Source organism: Lonchura striata, chromosome 3, assembly GCF_050655825.1.
Source record: "Lonchura striata isolate lonStrDom1 chromosome 3, ASM5065582v1, whole genome shotgun sequence".
Lineage (NCBI taxonomy): Eukaryota > Metazoa > Chordata > Aves > Passeriformes > Estrildidae > Lonchura > Lonchura striata.
This window is the reverse complement of record NC_140705.1, coordinates 82,506,552-82,530,313: the sequence shown is the minus strand read 5'-3', so window position 1 is coordinate 82,530,313 and position 23,762 is coordinate 82,506,552. Positions and strand designations below refer to the sequence as shown.

At 35.8% G+C, this 23,762-nt stretch overlaps 1 protein-coding gene across 7 annotated transcripts in view; it reads right to left on the bottom strand.

The window, feature by feature from the left end:
- The window catches only part of SMYD3 (SET and MYND domain containing 3), a 424,638-nt gene that overhangs the window by 342,912 nt on the left and 57,964 nt on the right, over positions 1-23,762 (bottom strand). For all 7 annotated transcript variants that reach the window (XR_014954403.1, XM_085576951.1, XM_085576950.1 and 4 more), the window contains exons 3-5: positions 19,125-19,232; positions 18,007-18,064; positions 13,620-13,756 (exon numbers count right to left, since the gene is read on the bottom strand). Coding sequence is in view for 6 of the 7 variants with exons in the window: in XM_085576951.1 (XP_085433077.1) it covers positions 13,620-13,756; positions 18,007-18,064; positions 19,125-19,232 (303 nt within the window). In the remaining variant the exon portion in view is untranslated. The remainder of the gene's footprint in view (positions 1-13,619; positions 13,757-18,006; positions 18,065-19,124; positions 19,233-23,762) is intronic.

Genomic DNA, 23,762 nt, shown 5'->3' with positions numbered 1-23,762 from the left:
ACGTTTCTCCCAAGCAATTGGCTACTTCATATTCAAAAATCTCTTACTGCTGTGGATACTCCAGCTCTTTCAGTTTGCTTTTCTAGCAGATATTTACCAGTGGATCACAGTTTCTTCCAGAATACAAAGCTACCAGACACATCTCTATTTAATTTGCAGTGTTTTTCTGTATTTACACAATTTGTGTGGTTATGGAGATTTATCATCTCTCTGGACTTGTACCCAGATACAGATTCACTTATAGCACTGACCCAAGAGCATGCACTATGATTTATTATCTACTGATACCACCAGCAACATCCAGGGCCATTGTGAGACATCAGAACTCCACGTAAATTCAGCTGCTTCCAAGAAGATGCAAGCTTTTTCTGCCATGACAAGGTATTACAAAGACAGTTCAATAATATATAGGAAGCATATCCATTAACATCATCATTAAGTCAAGCAGTTTTTTTGGTAACTGTAAAGTTTAAGTTAACCAGGAAAAGGTATTTTTCAAAAACACATGTTAACACAATTAACCCAAATTGCTTCTAGTTTTTATACCTTGTGGTTCACTCATGTTGAAAATGATGGTACAAATCTTGCTGTGATTCTCAGCAGCCACTGTTAATTCATTTAAAGTTTTTGTAGTTGTGGGGTTTTTTGGGGTATTGTGTGTATTTTTGGGATTTTTTTTTTTTTGTTCAGTTTTGGTTTTGGTTTTTTTTGGGGGGGGGAATTGCTAGATGCACTTATTCCTGATTTAACTATCAGGTACAAGGATGGTGAGACAACAAGCTGAATTCCTTTCTTGGTCATTCCTGCCATCATTCAGTCAATTGGACAAATTTTGGTCCTGAGTAAACTGACAAAATGGGGGCAAACTAGTGAAGTACTGCACTAACATTTATCCTTTGAGCTTTTCAGAACTATGGCTTTCCAATTGAATTAACTGGAACTTACATTAAAAATTACCATCTGACTGTCTGATATCTAAAAGGACAGCTTAATGGAAAAAAAAATGCTATGGAATGAGAAACAATGATCTTGTATAATTAGGGCAGTAAATTATGTTGGACTAATATCTGTCCTTGGTCCAAACCCACTAGGAAAATTCCAACACTATCATTATATTCTCACAAGCTGCTTCTTCAGCTACTATATATTTTTTCATAAAACAATATACTTCTTAATAGGTGAAAAATAGTCAATACATGCAATATAAATTATAAAACCTAGGCAAATGAAATCTCTCATTTAGAGAGATACTTGGTCCAGATTTATACCATTTAAGTTATCACCAGGATGATGGATATTGTCTCAGATTAAAAGAAATCCTAAAAATATAAAAATACAAAAAAGAAGTTGGAAGTTTAAAAGTAAAACATGCAATTCTATGCTGTTGCAAAATCTTCTCACTATCAGCAAGCTCATGGAACTTTACTCATAAAGTATAAAAGCAAACATGACTCTTTCACAGCACAAATGCACATTGAGCAAGCTCCTGTTTAAAATACTGATTTTTAATTTGAGAATGAGCTTAAAGGCTGAAATTACTACAAAATGAGAAATATGTCAGCATTATGCCTCCATAATTTCTGCATAGCAGAAAATACTGATGTCACATGTGCACTCTTCTTTACTATCTTCCCAGACTAAAGACCCAAACAAGCAAAGTAATTTTCACCCACAACACTGGAATGGATGTTGACAAAGCAGTAGGTTAGCACTTCACCATTTCTATCTTGACTAGGAACAACACTTCACCACATCCTATCAATTTACATGATGAAACTCTGACTTCAATGACTTTGTGATGTATAAAAATACCCTTCAAAGAGTGGGCATCCAATCCACTTTCCTCTGAAAGTTGAATGAAAACTTGGCCTTGATGGTAATAGAAGAAGAAAGATGAATTTTAGATTTGTGAGTACAGGCAAAGCACAAGGTTTGCTGACAGACTGAAGAATATTCTTGTGGAATGTGAGAAGGAAGAAAGCATTAATACTGCAGATTTCTATTTTAAACTTGAAAAATACTGCCAGACTTCCAAAAGTGATTATAAAAACTTTAATAACAGCCCACAATTACCTTAAATTCAGAAGGAAGATAAGTTCAAATCTATTATCTGCAGTATCTGTGACACTGGGGACACATTTCAATGAACACATTTAAAATTTCCAAAAGCCCATAACCAGCAAAGAAATTTTCAAAGGATCTATAAAAAGAAATGCAATTTATTGGTGATTACAGACATGAAAATAGTCTAGTCAGTATTTATATAATGAGGAGGAAAGGAGGAGGGAAAAAAATTAAATCACTGAGGCAACTTAGATGATTTCCTAAAGGGAATATGCCTCTATCTGACTCTGCCAGTCAATCTACATCTAACTTTCCTGGGGACAGCATGGGAGCTTCCAGTGTAGCTGTGTAAGGAGAGGCAAGCACAAATGGCATGACAAACCATCCTGGCAGAGCTCCTGCACCTTGTTTGCACGATCTGCTGCCAGCCACTATTGGAGAATATCCATAAGCACTGTCATGTGCTGCCATGAAACTATTTGAGACAGCCTTTGTCAACTTCAGGCTGCTGTAGCACAAGCGAAGTGATCTCACACCAGCCGATAGCACATCCGTGCTACAACCACGTTGCGACAGCTGTACCAAAATACACCATACCCAATACAGGATCAATACCAAAATACAGGATCAATTCAATCATGATATTGAACGAGTACCATGGTCAAATTGTTTCTTTCTCCAGCTTATGTCTACAACAAACTTAGGAGTAGTTTCAGATGACACATCACAATTACTGTTAAAGCAAAAAGATATATATTGGGGAATATGGAGAGAACACACTATACAGGACTACATTTCATGTAGGTAGGTGTCATTTAATTGACACCCACTGAAATGCCTACACAAGACAGAACTTGTTGCACCCTCAATTGATACTTCAACTGCAACAGCTATTTGTCTCTACATTATACCTTAGATATTATCCTCATTTTCACAGAGACTCTGAAGCAGCTCAGAATATAGCAAGTCAACAATAGCAACACAAATACATGGTTCCCCATCCTATATTCAAAAAGCATGGTATTTTTCAACTGACTATCAATCTACTGCGATGTCATTCTGGAAGAAAAAGAGTTTTGTGCCTTTTCACCTATTAAACATGTTGAACAAGCCTCAGAGCTGATTAATAATCCTTCCACACAAACTCCTAGCTCTGCCACAGCCAAAACAAACAAACAAACAAACAAAAAATGCTTTAAGCAACACCACTGCAGGTCATCCTAAAGACAAGGACAGACCACTTTGCTGCCAAGAGCATTATAAACAAGTATCAGGCTTATCCTCCTCAATTAGAGGCTTTTAAAACTGCTAATAGAGGATGTAAATGGTTTTGATTTACTACTCAGATCTTTATTAAACCTCTCCATGACCCTGTTTCATGCTGGCTTTTCCTGAACATAAAAGTGCCTCACCCCACACAATTTTTTGCATGTACTGCAATTGCTACAACCACTAAAGCCTTTTATCATTACTGTTTCCAGTTCATTTCCATAAGGGTGTCAGAAAACAGACAAAAGACTGATGTATATCATATATCGGAGACCACTGGCTTTTTAAAATGTGTTTTGTGGATATGCTCTGAGCATAATTAGGCAAATTAATAGTAATTAATGTCCTGGCCGCCTGGGTCCTTTTCTGTTCTACACTAAAGTATAAAATCTAAAAAAAAAATTAGAAAAATAAATAAATGAATGTTTAAAAAACCAAACTGTTGCAAAATAGCCTTCTCTACCCTGTCATTTATTTCTTTAAACTGTTTTCTGCCATCTTATTACTTTCAATTTAGCCCAATAGAAGAAGCATCAAGCAAACTTTCCTTTCACACACCCCACACATGCTGGCTTGCTCCAGTCAGTAACTTTTCTATCAGTTTATGCTTTTCAATCTGTGCTGAATTAACTTCCTTAAAATTAGTATTTTTGCTTCCCTTCACTCTTCAAGAAAAACGTTTGCTTTCCTATGATACAAAACTAAATTATTACAAATTCTACCCAACCATTCCTTGTAGCATATTCTTGCTTTAAAACTCTTCTACCTCATTTTCTACACCTGGTGGTTATTAGGGTACAAGAAGTTTTGTAAAACAGATGGTACATACAACTAAATGAGGAGACCCCAATTATACCATAAATTCAATTTGAAGTATTGAACCCTTACAGTTCTACTTTCACTGTAACAAGCTATGTTAGCATAAGCTTATATTTTAATTGTGATAATATACTATAATTTAAAATCTGATAGAATGTTGAAGCCTTGTTTCATGGTCTAGTATAATATCCTCTTGCTCTTCAAGATAACTACTGTGACTGAAAATTAAGATAGTTGCTATGGAAAATTATTTCCCCAAATTATAATTCAATGGGGAAATAACAGAAAATCACTAAACCTGAAAAATCACCTTAGACAAAAATAACTTCCTGTGGTGATTCAACTTTCATTTGGCTAAGTAAAGAGAGAGGAGTCTTGTAAGACTGTTGCCGTGCGACACCAGCTCCAGACGGGGGCCGGCGGGACACAGCGGGAGCGGGGGAGAGGCGGCGCCGTTTTTCCCCTTCGACTCTGCGAGGCTCAGTTCTAGTGCGGGAACAGACAAGAGGGCGACACGGGGCTCGGGTGCAGACACGTGTTTATTGTGGGAGCGTGTTCCCGAGACCACCGGGACACCGACCCCGAGGGTCAGTTATACCCCGTGCCGGGGGCGGGGGGAACCTGAGCTGCGGCCAATGCGGACGGGAGGCAGGGGAGAAGGACAGGGAAACCCTGGGGATAAAGATGGGAAAGGCGGGGGTGGGGGGGGCACGGACAGGCCACGTGGTGAGGGGGAAGGCAGGGGAACAAAGGAACGGGACAAAGGACCGTGGGAGGGGGTGGGGGAATGAGGGGAAAGAAGAGAAAATTACAGATCCCGTATAAGACTGTTTATCACCCTTATTCTAGAGTATTGCTGCAATATTTCTTCTTATTTGATTAAAACAATTACTAATTTTTCTCTAATCTCAATTCACACTATTTCTTCTAAAGCTGATGAATGGTGGTTGCCACGTCCTGTGCAATCTTGACTTCAAGAAACAACCTTGAGCTGAACAAACATTGTGAAAAACTGCATTGACTTGTTTGTTTATCAAGAGTGTGAAATTAGAGTAAAGGGTGGGGGTCGGGGCATGGAATTTGCAGGCTTGGGCAAGGCTGGTAACCGCAAGCAAAGATTGTGAAGCAATGTAATGACTATATATATATATAAAAGAAAGATCTTACAGGACTTGCTGGAACTGATAACCACAGCGGAAGGAGATCCATCACTTCACTTGTGAAACCAATTGTTGCTGGAACTGATAACCGCAGCGGAAGGAGACCCATCACCCCCACTTGTGAAATCAACTGTTGTAAGCCTGGTACAATGCAGAGAATGCGAGGCAGAAAAGTATAAAAAAAGGGACTAAGGAGAGGGAGGGGTGTCAGCCCTTGGCGAGCCCGGACTCCCCAGCTGCACCCAGCGCTGTTTGCTTGCTATCGCTTGCTGTAATTAATAAAATTATTAATTGATCTTAAAAGGCTGAATCAAATTATTCGCCTCAATTTATAACAAACATGAGAAATACAACGCAAATCCTAGTAACATTATAGAACTATTTCTGCAAAATTTAAAATATACAACTTAAGATGTAGGCTCTTAAAAACAACTGTGCATATTCCAGCCATCTTTACACTTGCTTATTGTTCCACTGCAGAGACAAGCAGCAGATTGTGACTGCTACACTGTGTGGTAGGACAGGTGTGGTTTGGTTCCGATTGCCCTCCAGAACTCTTATGAAAAGGCAGCTATAGGGACACTTTCTATTAGTCTTATTTTTCTAATAAATACTTGTCTGGTACAAAAGAAAACTATAAAGAATTGTTGCTAAATCTTATTCAAGTTCTTCTTGAAGTTTACTGGAAGCACCACACAAGTGAAGAGCATTACTGCCATTTAACAGACATGTGTGAGATAAGTGGAAGATCATTTGTTCACTGTGATATGCTCGCTTACCTTGGTTTGCATAAGAATGTACTGGTGTGTCTTTGAAATGCTTATTTGCTTACAAGGTGATAAGGAGGTTGAGATTAGAGTCCTGGGTGTGTGTATCTGGTCTGCTTGCTGTATCTCAAAAGAAGAGACTTAGAAGCTATCACAACGACCAGACTCAGACTACATCTGGAGAGTCATGCCTGCAAGGAGAAGGGGGGGGATAAAAGGAAGGTTGGGACAGAACATTTTTGCGCGCCGTTGGTGGAGCAGGAGACTCCCCGGCCGCCCAGCGCTGTGCTTTGCCTGCCTTACTCGCTTGCTATTTTAAATAAAATTGCTTTATTGAATTAAGACACTTCAAATTGTCGTGTCACAATTTATAACATGTGGAAATCACAGACCAATTTAAATTAAAAATAAGGTCAACTGCAGATTTTCTACATACTCCTATGCTTTCAAGAGCAGCAGAATTGAAAGGATACCAGGCTGAAAAACCTGTGATCCCAGACCAAGGGAACGAGTTATTAAATAGCCCCAAGTCTTTCCTCACTATTCTTTGCTAAAACACCAGCTCCTTACTTTTTTACCCCTCCTTGTACTTAAAAAAAGTCACCCTTCTTCAAAAGAGCCAGAATGAAGGTTCAGCACAGATTAGTCTGCATCACACACTTCTTCTAGTATTGTTCTCGAGTCCAGGGGTCAAACAGCTCTGCTCATTAGATGACACTGCTTCATCCAAGCTCCTGCAAGGTTGTCCAACAAACCTGAGTGAGCTGTTTTACCAGGAAGCATGTGAAAGCACCTGAGCCTTTCTGCCTCAGTCACTGGATCACATCAAAAAGGAGCTTAAAATGCTGAAGTTCAAGAACGTAAACAATAAAATAGAACATTCAAATAAATTCTGGCTGTTTTATATGCTGCACAAACTAGTGCTTAGTTTTCTCCTAAAGCTAAGGAGAAAAAGCTAAATACATATAGCTTTTCCCAATTCGTTTGAGTTTGTATACTGCAGAGGCTGATCTTAGTTTAATCCCCTCTTGCTAGACAAGACAGCAACTCAGAATCAACAATACATATTAGGTAAGTGATGATTCATGTTTTCTCAGTACAACTATCAGAATGACTTCCGTTATGTTCCTGTGGAATACACTGGAAAGAGTACAGAAAAATTCTCTTGGAGCTATTTTAGCAGTAACTTATACAGTATTTCTAATGATTGCAAGTCAGTTCTTCACAGCCTAAGAATGAAGCTTTCAACAGCTTAAAAATCACACACACAGACAACTGAGGAGTCTATATTTCCACCAAACAAAACATTATCAACTAAATAGCACTATAAATATTATATATAGCACTAAATAGCACTATAAAACCTTATCAACTAAATAGCACTATAGCTAAAAAGATAATCACAAATCTCACGCAGTAGACTTAAAAATGGCAACAGTTGGAGAAAAAGGTTTTGATATAGTTTGATAACCAGGAACATAGTCTTACAACTCTAAAATAAAAAGAAGAGTCAAAAAGATTAACAAACAAAAATATATGTTGAGCACCTAAGCTTAACCAATGTTGTTTCAGGTGTAATAATTCATGTAAATTATAAGACTTTAGCATTTATAATAAAAAAGAACTATCAAAATTTAAAAGTTTTTCCAAAATAGTTTCCCGGGCAAGGACTAAAAATAAATTTATCAGTATTGGTCTTCAATTTACCATGAGACAGGGTAGCAATGCACATTAGTTTTGAATGATACAAAGAACTATGATGGATTAAACATGCCACTTGCTTTTTTTCCTGCCTCCAGGAAAAAAACTTCACAGATTCCCATCACAGGGAAACTGAACAAGTGCATCCAGAGTTAATTAGATTAGCAAGCCTAGCATCAGAAAGCAACCTTCACCTGTATGTCTTCAACAACTCTTAACCTGCTCATAAGTTTATCCTAATTTTTTTTTTCACTTTCTTGTTACAAATCGATTTTAATTTCCCTGATTCCAGGAATTATTAATTTAATGAGTGAATCCTAAGTAAGAGTAACCGACTGAAAGCATTACTTAAGAATATCTTGACCAGGCAGATATGTCTTGTATTCCAAGGTCTTCTCAGAGAACACTGAGCCTATTGGATCTGAAGGAGAAATGTGAAGATGAAACACACTTTATCAGTCACATCATTAAGTATCTCCTTCAACTTCCCCATAAAATAACACACAAATAAATTACCATAATTTAGTATTCAGGCTTTACAAAGGCCAAATGACTCTGCTCAACTACTAGTTCACTTCTGCCTATGCAGATCCATACCAAAACCCTTTTAACAGTGAGATTTCTTTTTATTTGGCAGTAATACCTCTTATGTTGAAAAGAAATTCTTTCAAAGCACTGAGTATAATAAAAAGTAAGTACAGAAAAGTTAGGAAAAAAGTGGAAATATCTAAATTTTGATAGGAGAAATAAACAAAGGATTTTAAAGAGACTAGGACATTCTAGTGTCCCTCACCTCTTGAGGGATGTATCTCTGCACTTTATAGAGCCTCCTTACTAATTCTTAAGTTAAAACAAATCCAACTACACCAACAGCCTAAACAGAAAACTGGCCTCCTGGTAAAACTTTTTGTGGGCACAGAGACTGGCCTACAGCATCAAACTTGCATCTCTTCTTTAATATCAATTTCACAAGCCTCAGAAAAGCGAGACAAAACTAATCTGACATATAAACATTGCACACATGTTTCTAATACATGTGGATACTTCTTTTTGCACTATCCTAGACTTACAGCTCTACAGTCAGTCAGATGTGTTTTTACTCTTTGATCTGTGTCAATTCTAAAGGGTCCAACAGCACCTGAGAAGATAGTGGCAAGCAGCACATCCACCACCTGCATTAAGAGGACTGCTCACCTTCCACATATACAGGTGTGTGACCTCTCCAGTGAACTAAAAGAATGCAGCACACCTACTTTCAAAGCAGAATCTGTTCATAACAAAAAGGTGTCAGAAAAGATTGAAGATTTCATAAAGCTAAAAATTCTTTGTCTAGTCCCTATCATCCCACATGTGGTTAAAATACTGTCCAGAAGTGAATTTTTGCACAACAGGAGAATTATGGAGACTGCTATTTCAGGAGATAATTACCATATCTGCTCTATGTGTTGCCTTTTCCCAACTTGGAAATTAAACTTGAGATAATTTTAGTAAGGAGATAACATAAAAGAGGATCTTTATTTGAAGGCCTTCAGGGACAGTTATGGAAAGACACCCACAAAAGCCCACCTCCACAGGGATGAATACATATTTGTAGGTTTTAGGAAATTAGCATAATTGATAAAAAGCACCAATTAGGACGACCCCAGGTCTAGCCCCTTCTCTGGAGCACCCCCTTCAGCACTAGTTGTACTTTGTCCATGAAAACATATAGCAAAGAGTTGTTCTCAGCCTTGGTTCCCAGGAAGAACCAAGATAGCACTGGAGCCTTGTACCCCCCAGGGCTTGGAGTTCTGGAATTTGTTTTGTCTTTCTGCCTAGGGAAAGGTCATGGAAAATTACTGGCAAAACTAGCCACCAATACAATAGGCTCCAGTGCTACAAATATATGTGCCAAGAATACAGAGGATATATAAAAGGTAAAAAAAGGGCAAAGCCCAAAATAGCACCATATGGGATTCCCTAAATTCTTCAATCCAGTATTCTTTCCCAAAAGGTTTATCAATAGTTTCATCAAAACATCCCCTAGAAAATTCTTTATAAGAATATTATATTTTAAGTTTACTTAATTGCCCCAGAATACTGCCTGTAACAGTTCATTAATTGCCACTGGATTTTATCTTACTGCTATTTAAGGCAAAGGTGGCCTACACTTTACTATTCTTATAAATGTGAGGACCTGAAATTAGGAGATCTTCAAAATGGCAATCATAACAGCACACATCAGAATCTCTTTTATTTATCATTAGTTGGAAAATAAATTTTCAAACTATTTCAAAATGCACAAGAAGTCAATTCTGACACAGTATGAGTAGTTGCAATTCTATATTCAGTCTAAAAGAAGTCATCTTAGGCTTGATTCCTGTCACTCATAGGTTTATGGTAGGTACAGAGTTTATTCAATGTCTTAAAGAGGTTCATATTGTTCTGTCTGCTAGTATTAAAAGAACCATAAATACATACAAAAATTTAATTCTTTATCCTTCATCCATTAGATGTCTCAAGGACGCCAGGTCATCTCCTCACACATGTAAGTAAAAGCTGAAGAATAAAAAGTAAGGACTGATTTTATCTCAAGGTTATGGAAACATCATTAAACTATAAAACCACACTGTCAAAAATTTATCTTGACATTAGAAAATGTCTCAGTGGAGTTAAAGCCTTACCACATAATTAGCTGCAGATAATTCTGTTTAATACTGAGGATCAGAATTTTAAAACAGTCACAACCTTGATAAATGGCACATTAAATAAACTGAAGCTTGCAAAAAGTGATCAGATAACAAAAATGAGAACATTCAACTCCAGCTCAAAGGACAGTTGATACAAAAGCAAATTGTCTAGTAAGGACAAGGCAACACTGTCAGAAAGAAAAGTACATAACCCTTCTGAAATACCTCCCCATCCAGTACAGCTGGTATTTTCCAGAGATCTCATGCAAACTAAAAATACATTGGGGTGAAAATCTGCCCCCATGGAAAGAAATGGCAAAATTTTCTTTGATTTTAATGAGGAGTTTCTACAGTTGAGCACTCAGGGGGATTCTCTGCCTATTAAGCATCACAAGCAAGTGAATAAAACTATAATTAATTTTCACAAAGACAAGAACAATGGACAGCAGAGAAGGAAGACTGTTTAAAGAGCTTCTGAGAAGCCCTTTTGACCTAAATCAGGTTGCAGATTTTCCAAGAACCATCTGGAATCTAGTCACCTCACTGCAGGATAATTTTTCTCTTTTGTCTGGCAGTCTGTTTATTTTCCTTCTTGAGAATTCAGCATCAAACAGAACAAAAAAATGACCTTTGACTGGATCTTTTTGTGGCATGCAACAAAAGAACTGATCCAAAAAAGTTCAATGTTCAAATAAGCACCTACTGAACTTGAAAAGAATGTTGGAAGCAATTGGGAAAACAAGATTACATATTGAAGTAATGTATCTGTAGCATTTCTTTATCCTTTTGACCACACAGGGAAGTCATCACAGCTGGTCTTCTTTAGAGATACACTACAGAGAAGAGACTGCAAAAGTCTTAGCAGAGACTTTACAGTTCCAAAGTCTTAAATTTTACCTGCTGAAAATAAAAAAACTCAGTTTAAAAAAAAAAAATTGCATGGACATCCAGCTTATCTTCCAAAGAACATTCCATGGGAATGGCAGAAAATGTCTGCTGCTACCTCTCTAAGGATGGAGAAATACTAAATTAATATTTTAATAGAAAATCACACTCACAACAAACTCATTTGACAACCAAATTGGGAAAGCTGTAAAATGCCGCATTTTGAAAATTAGAGTGACAACAAGGTCTCACAAAAAGCTTGACAGTTGTGTTTGACTGAACTCTGAACAAGATACTAATTTTACTCATGTAAAGCATATGGCTGTTGACTGCTCTTTTCTGTCAACTCACCTGTCCAGTCAGATTCTCCTATCCCTTCTGCCAGTTCTTTTTAGTATTAATGATATCAAGTATGTGTAAACATGACAGGCCTATATAATTTGCTCTCCATTTTCCCAGAGCAGACTATCACACAAACTAAGCAAAACCAGCAAAAGCATGAAAAGAGGTCTAGTTTAATGGACAAAAAAACCCCAAACCAAAACCAACAACTTAAAAACTCAGCACTTTGCACTACATTCAGTAGGGTGGGGAAAAATTCACAGTCAACATATGGAATACAGCAAGTTAAAAATATCTTTGTGATACCAAAGCTACAGTAGGGCAAATGTTGTCATTAACAGGAGCATTCCCAGCTCTCTAATTAACAAGATGAAGCTGGGAAGTCTTGGCTTTCACTCTGCCCTTGATGGCCACTTACACCACCTTGGTAAAATACATGGGAGAGGAGAGGAGGTGCTCATATGTGTACATGCTTGTGCATGTGTGTAAACAAAAAAATTTAAAACCTTCTGCACTTTCTTCACCACTGTTCCAATGTGTTTAGTAATCATCACACTGTGTCTGTAAAGCCACATGGCCATTCTCCATCTTAAGCTACTTGTTACATAGAAGCTAAAAACATTTGGAAAGAATTTCTTACAATCTGCAACTCCATTCAAAATGAGTATGCAGTGATCCATCTTCTGAAAATCAGTTTTATCTTCAGCTGAACAAACTCTCTACACCAGATAACATGTTTCATGTGAAATGCATCTGACAATGCTCAGGCCAAACCAGCATGCCAACACAAGACAATACAACAGCTTGAGTGGAGATGAGGTAGTACTTAACAGGTTTTATCTATGCACCCTTTTGACTGGGTCTATTTCAGACTCTGTGATTTTTCAGGTAAAGTTGCAACTTTACATTACAGCAGTCTAATCACCAACAAAAAAAATCAAGAAAAACAACACAGTGGATTCAATTGCTCCTACTCCTGCCCACAGTAAAAAAAAAATAAAATTAAAAAGGTCTTTTAATTGTTCAGAGTTCTTTTAAATGTTAAAAAAATAATTTATGCAATTTTTATTATATTTCTCACAGAGGCTTGCTCTTTTATTTCTATCAAAAGAAAAAAAAAATGTATTCCAAGTGCATTCTTATGAAGTAAGCCAAAAAAACTTTGGCTTACTTCGTAAGAATATACTTACTAAAACAACAAAAACACAAGTTAAGATAAATCTTATGGCAGAATTTATCAATTAGAAATCAAAAAAATTAAATTGAGTTAAAACTATGAGTACTCTTCATATAAAATATTTCTGCTAGCATTGTTTGAATTTAGCTTCATGAGTTGAAAGTAATAAAATACCTACACCAAAAGCCAACAATATTTAGTTAGCAGCACAATAGACATCTTACATACTGTGGAATCTAATTTTAAATACCTTATATGTCATCTTTCAGAATAAATAATCCACAAGACCTCTGGAACAAGAAGTTTGTAGGATACAGTACTATCACAAACATTATCATATGCCTCTAAATGACAAAGTGGGATGGGAGGATATCTGAAAATATATTTCAATTTACAGAAAAATTCTAGGCTGAAGAGTAATGTTATATGCTCTTCATTACTGTGAAAAAATTACTCAGGTTGATTGACTCAATTATATTTGAACTTTCTTGGGTTTTTTTTTCTCACCCATCAACTTTAACATGATTATTTTACAAAAGGAAAAGGAAAAAATATCCTATGGCTACTGCTTTAATTTTGAAGTGCTGCAATTATATTAAAGTTATACTTCTACTTAAATACTGACTGAATAAAAAAAATAGCTTGAATTCACTTTGTCATATATCACATTCTGAATGCATCTACTGTACTCCCACTCAGAAATAAATAGTGAACGTGAGGAAAAGATAATTTATGAGTTGTCAAGCAAGAAGATTTTAACACTTACTTTTGTGAAGATCTGGAAAAAGTCAATTGCAGGTGGCAATTGAGACTCATCCTGGATCTCAGTTTTCAAATACAGTTGCAAAGTCTGTACAAGGTGCCTGAGGCCATCTTTCATTTCTTCACTTAACTGTTCAGTGTCTTGTTGGGAAAGGGAAAAGAAAGTAGACCATGTCATAAACAGAACATTTCACCAAAACATCCAATGGTAGCCATACAGCCTAGACATTTCCAATCCAGGAGTTAATCTTGATGGAGGGCAATTTTAACAGAGGGCAGATATTTCACATTTTTTGTGACAATTACCTATCAACACTCAGTAGAGTTTATCAGTTTGCTACTGTTAAATCATATGAATGTGACAGCAAGTTAAAGATCAAAATACAATAGATAAAGCAGATGTGTAAGCAGATGTAAGACATTACATACAAAAATTAGGCATCTGGGTTTGTAACATTAACCACATTATGCTTGGAACTTTATGCAGCAGTACATACTTTTATACTGTATTCTCCATAGATGTGTCAGAAACACTTCATGCTAGCAGATGAAACAGAAAAGTATTTATGAATGAGTTCCATACAGAGCAACTGGTAAACAATTAATATGAAATAATAATAAGTAAATATATCTTTATTATAAAGCACCACTATTCATGCTTTTCAGATAGAAATCCTGAAGCAGAAAGAATCACAGTTCCTCATTTTCTAATTAAGTGATTATGCATGCATCAGGTCTCAACACAGAAAGTGAAATTGCTGCTGCACCCTAGCAAGTTCACTGCCTAACTGCTTCACACTTTCTTTTTACTACCAGTTAGTACAAAAATGAGAATGTGAAGCTGAACGTATTCAAGCACCAGACTATAACAAAAGGCAGAGATTTATGATGCACTATGAATCATTTTTATCTCTGCATAATGGTGAATTGTTATTTTATTATGAACATCTATAGATGCACACGGCACTCCCCAAATGCAGTTAACAGTGTGGATGTTGGCAGGTGATTTTGTAAGCATGAACAAATGTACATGTTAGAAATCCAGACACATACATATTTCACAATGTACAGAAAATCTCTGGTATAGAAAAATATAGTATCAATGAGGACTGTGTCTTCAAGAGAAGCAGCAAACTTTTAGACAACTGAAACAATCAAGCTGAAAAAATATAAAAGAAAAATTATAAACACACACTTGCATTTCTTATATCCCTTTGGAAACAAAAATGCTTTTTCCTTCAAATGTAATTATAAGACAACATGTGATTTACCTTAAACTATCTATAATACATTACAAAATGTATTATAACAAAGAGAGGAAGACACGGTTTGTTTCATTATTGGCAAATAACCCTAGACTAAAGAAGAGAAATCATATAAGAAAAGCATGTTACAAATGGACACTGTATTTTAGGACAGATGTGAACATGAATACCAAAACCAACTGGAACTTCAGGGAGAACTGATAGAGATAGAAGCAGAATGCAATTATCCACACTGGAATCTGTCCAGGATATCAGAGCTAATGATCCAGGAAAAAAATCCCATGGGAACCTTAATGGAAAATGATCAAGACCTGGTTTTCCAAGCACCAAAAAAAAAAAAAAAAAAAAAAAAAAAAGGACAAAGGCAAAATGAAAGTTGTGTATGTTTTCATTTTATGTTTTTAAGGAATCTTTTTCAATTGTTTAATAAACCTGATGTGGGAGACAAAATGCAACAAAAGGCCTATGAAAAAAATTCTAAATAAGGCATGGGGATTTAGTTATGTAACTGATTCTTATACAAGTAAAGTAGCAAAATATCTGCCCCGTAATATAGCACACAAACTAATTTCTGAATACTGAGTCTTGGTAACTAAAAAAAAAGATGATTTCTGAATTGCTGTAACATACAGAGGGCCCAGAGAACTAAGGAAGGAAGAAATTGTCTTAAGATAAATGAGAACTAGCAAAAGTAACAATGCATAGAGAGACCCCTCCTCCTTAATCTGATTTTCAGGACATATAAAGGAATTTCAAGGAACTATGGAGATTGGAAAAGAACTTCATAAAGAGCTGGATGCCTTCGCATGCTGTGTGATTTTTCATGTATTATTTGTTTTAGACAATTATTCAAAAACTCTATAAAACTTTTTAGTCTTCTATTCAGTTGATATGTCTCCCACACTAAAAAGCAACCAAAAGTATAAACTAATGTTGAGAAGTAATAGTGTAAAGCAAAATGAGACAGCATAGTGTCAATAAAATTTTCAAAAAGAAAGTATTTTTTAATTACAAGTGGGTGGAAAAACAAACAAAAAAATGATTAAAAGAGTAATAATGAGAATTGTGTCACATTTCTAATTACTGTTGAAACATTATCTTCTACTACAAAGATGCTTCCTGAGAATATCTATGTTTCAGATTACAGCCTGTATTTATAGTTTATGTGATTTTGTTCAAAGAAATCTTTTCTCCTATATACTTAGGCCTCTAAGGAAAATGCATTTCTGATTTTCCTATAGATTCCACTAAGTACACAAAGAAACACAAGCTTTATCAACACCATTCATAAATTATGCAGCAAATGGGGAAATTGTTATGAAATAACTGGCGCTTTTGGAGCATACAGAGGCAGCAAAAAAACATCACAGCTACTACAAGTTCTCACACCAACCCAAAACACTTTTGGGGTATTTTAACTCCAAAACCATAGAGACCATCTATTCACTCTAACAAGGAAGCCAGGCAAACAACACAAGTAAAGAGCCAGCCAAAACTTTTACATAAGATGATGCATAGGCCATTTGTACTGTAGCCTGAAGTATCAAGTTCAGTTAATGTGTTAATGTCCTAAACACTTGGTACTGTGAAGTTAAGAAGATGCCACTGAAATTGTTATTAAGACTAAGTACAGATTAAACACTCCATGTGGATCTCTCATTTGTCTTCTCCTAAACTAACTGGCTATGTACCAGTTATTTCTGTATCAGTGAGAGGACAGTCATCCCATCTGTATCACAGGCCATAGCATCATTTCCTTCAGAATTACTATTTTAGCAGAAGCTTCTGGCCACTCTACAGACTTTTGTACCATTCATCCATTGCAGCTCAGGCCTGTTCAACACCAAGCTTCTCTCCAGAGAATTTATCACACAATTGCCCTTCTCTCCAGTCAAGTCAAGGAAAACTGGGATCATCTCCTGAAGGGCACTGAGAAACCAGTTTGTATGGAACAAACAGTTACAAAACAATTTTTGCCTACACTAGAGACAATTGCTGTAAAAGTGATCGATATTTAATTTTTAAAGGGAGACTCTTCCAGTCCAGTTCCTCCTGCACCATTCTGCAATCCAATTTCCTGGGATCCCAGCAGTGTCATGAAGCATAAAAGTCCACATTCTGAGTAATTTTAATTTAATTTTAAGCATCTGTTTTCTATAATCCTTTGTCACACTAATTGAGAATATCCATTGTAGAAAACCAGTATGTTTTAAATAACTGAAATCTATCCATTTTAATTTGCTGCCTTGTTAAGGTCTTTTGCCCTTGCAGTTTGGGATAAGGCAGAAAAATGTGAGGGTATTTGGAAGTGAAATTAATACTATGTGTTGCATTTTTTAATGTTTATATAGGTTTTATTTCTAACTATACCAATTGATCAAGCTGCTTTGTAGCCAAAATTCTGCATAATGCTAAAAAACATTGAGGTAATCAAAATATTCACATTACTCTCCAGGAAATCCCTCTAAACAAGATGCAAAAATGAACCAAGAATGTATTTATTCCTTTCTAAGTCTTCAAGATATCACAAAATATGAAAAAAAAGTTTTCTACTTCAACATTTGCTCTGCTGAGAGATTGTAATGAGCATCCTTTTCTACCCAAGAACTTGGAACTTGTGAAGCCACAGAAGTAGTAACTACACAATTTCATCTTTTTTCTCTATTGAAAGGTCACGTAGAAGAAAAATATACATATATCCCTTTTAAATTTAACTTTCTTTCCTATTTCTGGAGGTTATTTTGAAGATTTATGCAATAGCAGATAAGTATGAAAAAAGTAAAACCTCAGTGTAAAAATATATGTACTATTGTCTATGTAGAAATATTGACACTGTATGTGTCAGACATTGGGTACATTAAAAAATGAACAGGCAAGATGTTAATTGTAAAATGCAAAAATAAAAATACTAAAGCAAAAAAAATCAGGAAGGTTTTGCTTCAAGACAACAGGCATGTTTTTCCTTTTATCTTTGAAATAACTGTTCTTTCCCACAGAGGTTTTTGTCTTTGATTCTGTTAGTCCACAGAACGAACATTCAGAAGGCAAGCTGCATGAAAATCAGATGGCCCTTTCAAAAAGCAGACCTTGGAAGTATTTCCTGAAATCTGGCTGGCAATTACTTACTTGACTGAAGATCGGAAAAAGAGTAGAGTCTCTCAGAAGGGCATACTGATTGTCTGAGCTGTAGAGGAAAATCAGATAATTAACACTCACATAGCATGTTTTATCTTGCAAGCACTCTACAAGACTGATTATTCCATGTGATAAAGATGAAAGATAATCAGGTACAGCCAACAGCATCAACATAAATCCAAGACTGCATAAACTATCCTAAAAAACTGAATTTCTTTGTTGTTATAAGACTTTCTACTAATTTTGAATTTTTTTAACACTTTGGCACCTTACCTTTAGTAACTTAATTTAGCCCTTTAGAGCATAATTGAAATCCAATTATGAGGTTTGTAGCTTCAGAGTTCATGTGACTATAATTAATGCATAGTATTTCTAGGTACATATTTGCCCTTTAAAAACTATCATGCACAAACTCTTTGCAACAATGTATAAAATAAATGTGAAATCATATTTTATCACCTCAGACCATAACAAAGGCCTGCACTTTTGTCCAACACAGACAATATCATAGCAGGCTCAGAAAAAAAATTTGATTTACAATCTCACACATTTATAAGCTGCTTAAATTATCAGAAAATTTAGTCCATATAAAGTAATCAAACCGTGGGAATGGCAAACACCCAGGACTTCTAAGAGAGTTTAGAAAAACATTTAAAAAGGTAATTGAGATTAAGAGAATCCAACATGGAAAGCATGACATTATGCCATCGAAAGAAAGTGCTTCTGCCCTTACCACCTCATTCTAACAGGTTTCCATTAGGTTAATAGAAAAGCACCAATAACTTCAGTAGTATTCAGTAGGGGAAACAGTGTCTCCCTATGTTTTTCCGCCAGGCAGGAGTAAGCTTAGAATGCTACCACATAACCATAGGAAAAGAAAGTCAATAAACATGTCCCTCAAGCTTAGTTATGTCTGTTTTGGAATCTCTTGATCCCTTCAGCATCTCAACAAATTAATCAGAAAACTTGTAATGCAATTTGCAGTCTAATTTTTTTCAGCACACCCAGTCACTTGAGTCTTGTAGTTCATAATTGCATTAAAAATGTAGAGTGAGAAAGCATTTATCAGAATTTGCTGCACTGAATAAATCTAAAAAAACATCACTTACTAGTTTAAAAACAATCCTTCCAGCAAGTCTGACAGAGTCTGGAGGAAAATTTGGCTTGATGCTCTTAAGACACTTGCATTCCTGCTTATGGTCCAGCCAAGCTTCTTTCTATCAGGACATTTTAAAAAGGAAGAAAAAAAATTATGTGCATTTTATTTTACATAACCTGTATCCTATTTTTTTTATACATATAGTTATCTGTATTTATATATGCACACAAACATGCTCAAAGCAATATGCACTAATTCTCATTTGTTGTGGCATGTAGATGCTTACTTCACAAGATTGGAGAGAGCTAGAAAAGATGCTAACATATACAAAACTCTAGGCACGTGTTGACTCAGCAACCAAGATTGCAGAGGCTTTCAGAGTCCATTCACTGCACTAAATGCAGCTGCTCTAATGCAATGGTCAAGTTTTCAGTGCTGCAAAAACTGTCACCAAATATCCCTGAACTGATGTGATATCAATGCCCACAGCTGGGAGGACTGGTAGTGATATACCAAAACAGAAGACAGAACCAAAAATATTTTAGTTACATCTATTGCCCAAATCTCCAATTTTTGTTTCACAGGCCACATTGATTAGAAGAGCATAAAGAGACTAACACTTCCATAGCAGAGAAGAATCAAGATGACAAGATAAAGGAAACATTGAAATATGTCTCTTTTTTTCCTCTACCATTCATTATTGCACCAAGAGTAGTGCAGAAGAGCAGCAAGAATGACTATTCAGCTAAAGAATTGTGTTGGAAAAAAATTTCTGATCACTTTTTTTTTTTCCTTTCTTCTGTCTCTACAAGTAGAAAATTCTGTTTATAATATACAAAAAGTCCAACATATTACATATTTACACATTTTATTTGCATAGTCACAGTTCATGTTCAAAGCCAGACAGCTGTTTCAAATAGTTTTAAAAGCAAATTAAAAGAACAAGGCACAACAAAAATTTCCTACAATGACAAGTACTCACAAGCAAGGGCTTCTGAAGGTGACATTTTCTCACAAATACACAGTAAGGGAAAAAAAAACATGAACGCAGAAAACCAGTTTCTGTTAGGTGAATGTCACAGAGAAAATTATTGTCTAATGTTAAGTACATGCTCAGCAATTAAAAAAAAATATAAAATGGCAGAGGTATGTGTAAGGGCACATCAGACCTGGAGATGCTGACATGTGAGATATACAGATTCCGAAGGCAATCACACAATTTTTTCCTAAGCTGCATTTAAGTGAGGGAATTGTTTCAGGTAACTAGGTTTCAGCACCAGTAGCATTTATTATATTTAATTCAGGATTTTTTTCCCCCCTGAGGCTTACACATTATAAATAAATTGAACTTTTTATTTATTTCAGATACATGAGAGATTTGTGATTTCATTTATTTTACCCATAACTCTACAAGGCAAAAAAATTACACCAAGAAGGCATTAATCCAAATACAGTTAGTGTCACATGCTGTCTGGCAAATAAAGGTTAAGTATTTAGTGCTGAATAAAATTATCCTTGTCTAGAAAAACTAAAGTCATGCTTGTAAATGTCCAGACATCATTCTGCGTAATAAAATTATATTGGCATTTTTATCCAACTTAAACTAAAAATGTTCTAGGAGTAAGCCTTTACTGTCACATTTTTTCCTTTACATAAATGTTGCACAGAATTTTAAACATGCTAGAGGTGACATCCAAATGATTAATAAATTACCCAACCAATATAGCTCTAATGAGATTAAATATTGTGGACCACATAACATCATATGCCACGTTTCTTTGAGAGCATTCCCACGTGATAAGAATAGTTCAAACACACGCCTTTTGTGAAATAGCACTTTGGCCAAAACTGATGCTAAAAAGGAATCACTCTGATTCCTCTGCAGAGGGAGCTAGAATAGAATGGGGATTGCTGGTCATTTATTCCCAAATGGTCAGGGAGAGAGAGGAAAGCTCCAAATGCATTAAATATAATGAAATTCAACAATATTTCTTCTTACTATTCATACAACATGGATACAAATTACAGGACAATATGAAAAAAAGATTTGTGACCCTGGAGAGGCCTACTTTTAAAGTCAGTCTCTAAAAACACTTATTGGTTGGACTTATGTTGGTATCACATCTCCTGGTGGAAGGGTTTTCTTAATTCTGTGTATACTGGCTTTCAGTCAAGGTTTTTATATCCTATATCCAGCACGAGTATAAACACTGCAGTGCAGAGATGTGGCCACCTGGTATGACCCTTCTCCTCCACGCCAGGGAAAGTCTTCCAATTTTGAAGCACAGAGCTCTTAACTGGTGGCAGCTTGAGAGTCTGCTTGCTGAACCAGCACCAGACCAACTCCAACACCTCCCTGCACAAGCCAGGATCACCTCCTGCTGGCTCAGGTCATGGGCAAAGACCCCTCACAAATTCCCGTAATGTCTTGCATATTTTCAGCTGAGCAATCTTTCCAATGCACATCCATTCTTTCACAGACATATGCTATTGCTGTCTCCCTTTGGAGCTTGAATTTACAAAAGATCCTAAAGCAATGTTGATTACACAAAGGTTTCTCTTGTCTTCTATGCAAGATCAGAAAAAATGAACACTTCCTGCAGATTAATGTGCTAATAAAAAGCTATTAAATACTAGAGCTGATTAACCAAAAAAAAAAAAAAAAAAAACCCATAGGATATTTTCACATTGGAAGGCTTTGATCTGTTAAAAGCAAATAATCTGTAATTTCCAAAGAACTGTTTGAATTTTCACAGGACGTCCTTTTTTAATTGTGACATTTTACTTTTATTACATTGTTTCAATAATATTTGATAATATCACATTCTGGATTCTGCCTGAAATTAATCTTCCATTTTTCAGGGATTATCATCTATATTATTGGTCCCCAATCTGTAGGATACACCATATTAAAAAACATTGCCGGGGGTGATCACAACAGTGATTATGAGGAGGAGCAGTAGATGTGACAACCCTACCTTTGGAGAGACACCCAGACAACATAACATTGCTAGAAGGCAGGCAGTCCATGAAACTAGGCATCAACAAGTGGAAAAGGGGCTACAAGAGGGAAATGCCAAATAGGGGCAAAAAAACCAATGAGGTCTGAGTGAAAAAAAAAAAAAAAAAAAAAAAAAAAAAAAAGCAAAAAATCTGTATGTACTTGATCCTGAAAATCAGAATTCAGTTGCAAAAGGTCAGCCCAAACAATCTCCTGTGCTATGTTCCAGTTTCACATTTCTATTATTTTTTAAACTAAACTAAAGTGGTAAAAGTGAAAACAGCTTGCTTTAACTGGGCTGAAAAAGAAAAATAATGGGAGATTTTCTTAATTTGGAACAACTCACTCATAATCTTTAATATAGACATTATGAAGACTTGTAAAAAAATGGGGATTCTGATTTGTATATAGGTTTTTTTCAGGACTACCAGCTGTGCATACATATTCCCTTAAAAGATAACTATTCTCACTTCAAGTTTCAAAAAGAGAGACATTTCCAAAAACAATTACTTCTCCTTAAGGTTAGCCTGAAGATAGCTTTTTGTACCACTTGACATTTTAAAACAAATGAAGATGTTTATAATATATTTGCAGCTTTAAAAATAGCTTCTTTATTCTAGACCCAACACACATACGGAGATTAAAGTTTTTGAAGTCATATTTTTATATTAATTCTATTTTCATATAATGTAATAATTACAAAACTCCAGAAAAATTACTTAGGTTTTAAGCCTAAGTGTTTTGATTTGCAGTATCACACACTCAAAAATAATCAAATCATTCTGCAACTAAGTGTGAACTGCAAATTCAACTGCATAATTTGCACTTCAAAGTTATCTGTATTCATAAAACTAAAATAGTCCTGTTTTGCCAGTATTCACTTTTTTAAATGTGCAAAATGCAGTTTCATCAATACCCTGCTGTTTATTTGTTGACCAATTAGTTCAGTTAGAAGTGCACATATTAATGAACTGCATTTAAGCTACAGAGGCTAAGTAGGGCACAAAGCATTTGGTTTAGCTTTCCTAACAGCTGCTATAAAACTAGAGCAGCACAATGGTTTAGCTGGCTTATTAGAACAAATATACGAGGACAGTTCTCAAGAGCAGAGAGATCTGGTTGGTCTCAGTTTTATCTGTGTCACCGTTTCAAGACATCAATCTCAATAAATTCAATGCTTTGACTACAAAATAACTTATCTTTTCCTGTTACTCTCTATCGCTACCTAGTATCACAAGATATTACATATATTAATTCAATAATAGTTTATTTATATAAACAGTTCAAGAAATTATGTAATTGCAAATAGACAGTATGTTATGTGCAGATTACTTTTAGCAGCAGTAGCCTGCCTCACTGGAATCCCTACCTACAACTATGGATGGCTTCAAGCATGTGAACCCCAGAGCTGGAAGCACAAATCAAAGACATTCAAGATGGCTTCAGGCTATCCCTTAAGAATCCTTGAAGAATGTTCTCACAGTTGTGCAGAAGCAAAGAGGAAGCTCCACTTCCTACCTCCATAGCCTCTATATCTAAGTTGAACAGGTTATTGCATTATACCTTGCAGATTTGCTTTTGCAGGTCAGTGCCAGCAGTCTCATTTCATATTAGAGACCTGCCAACAGAAACTTTACCAATGACTCT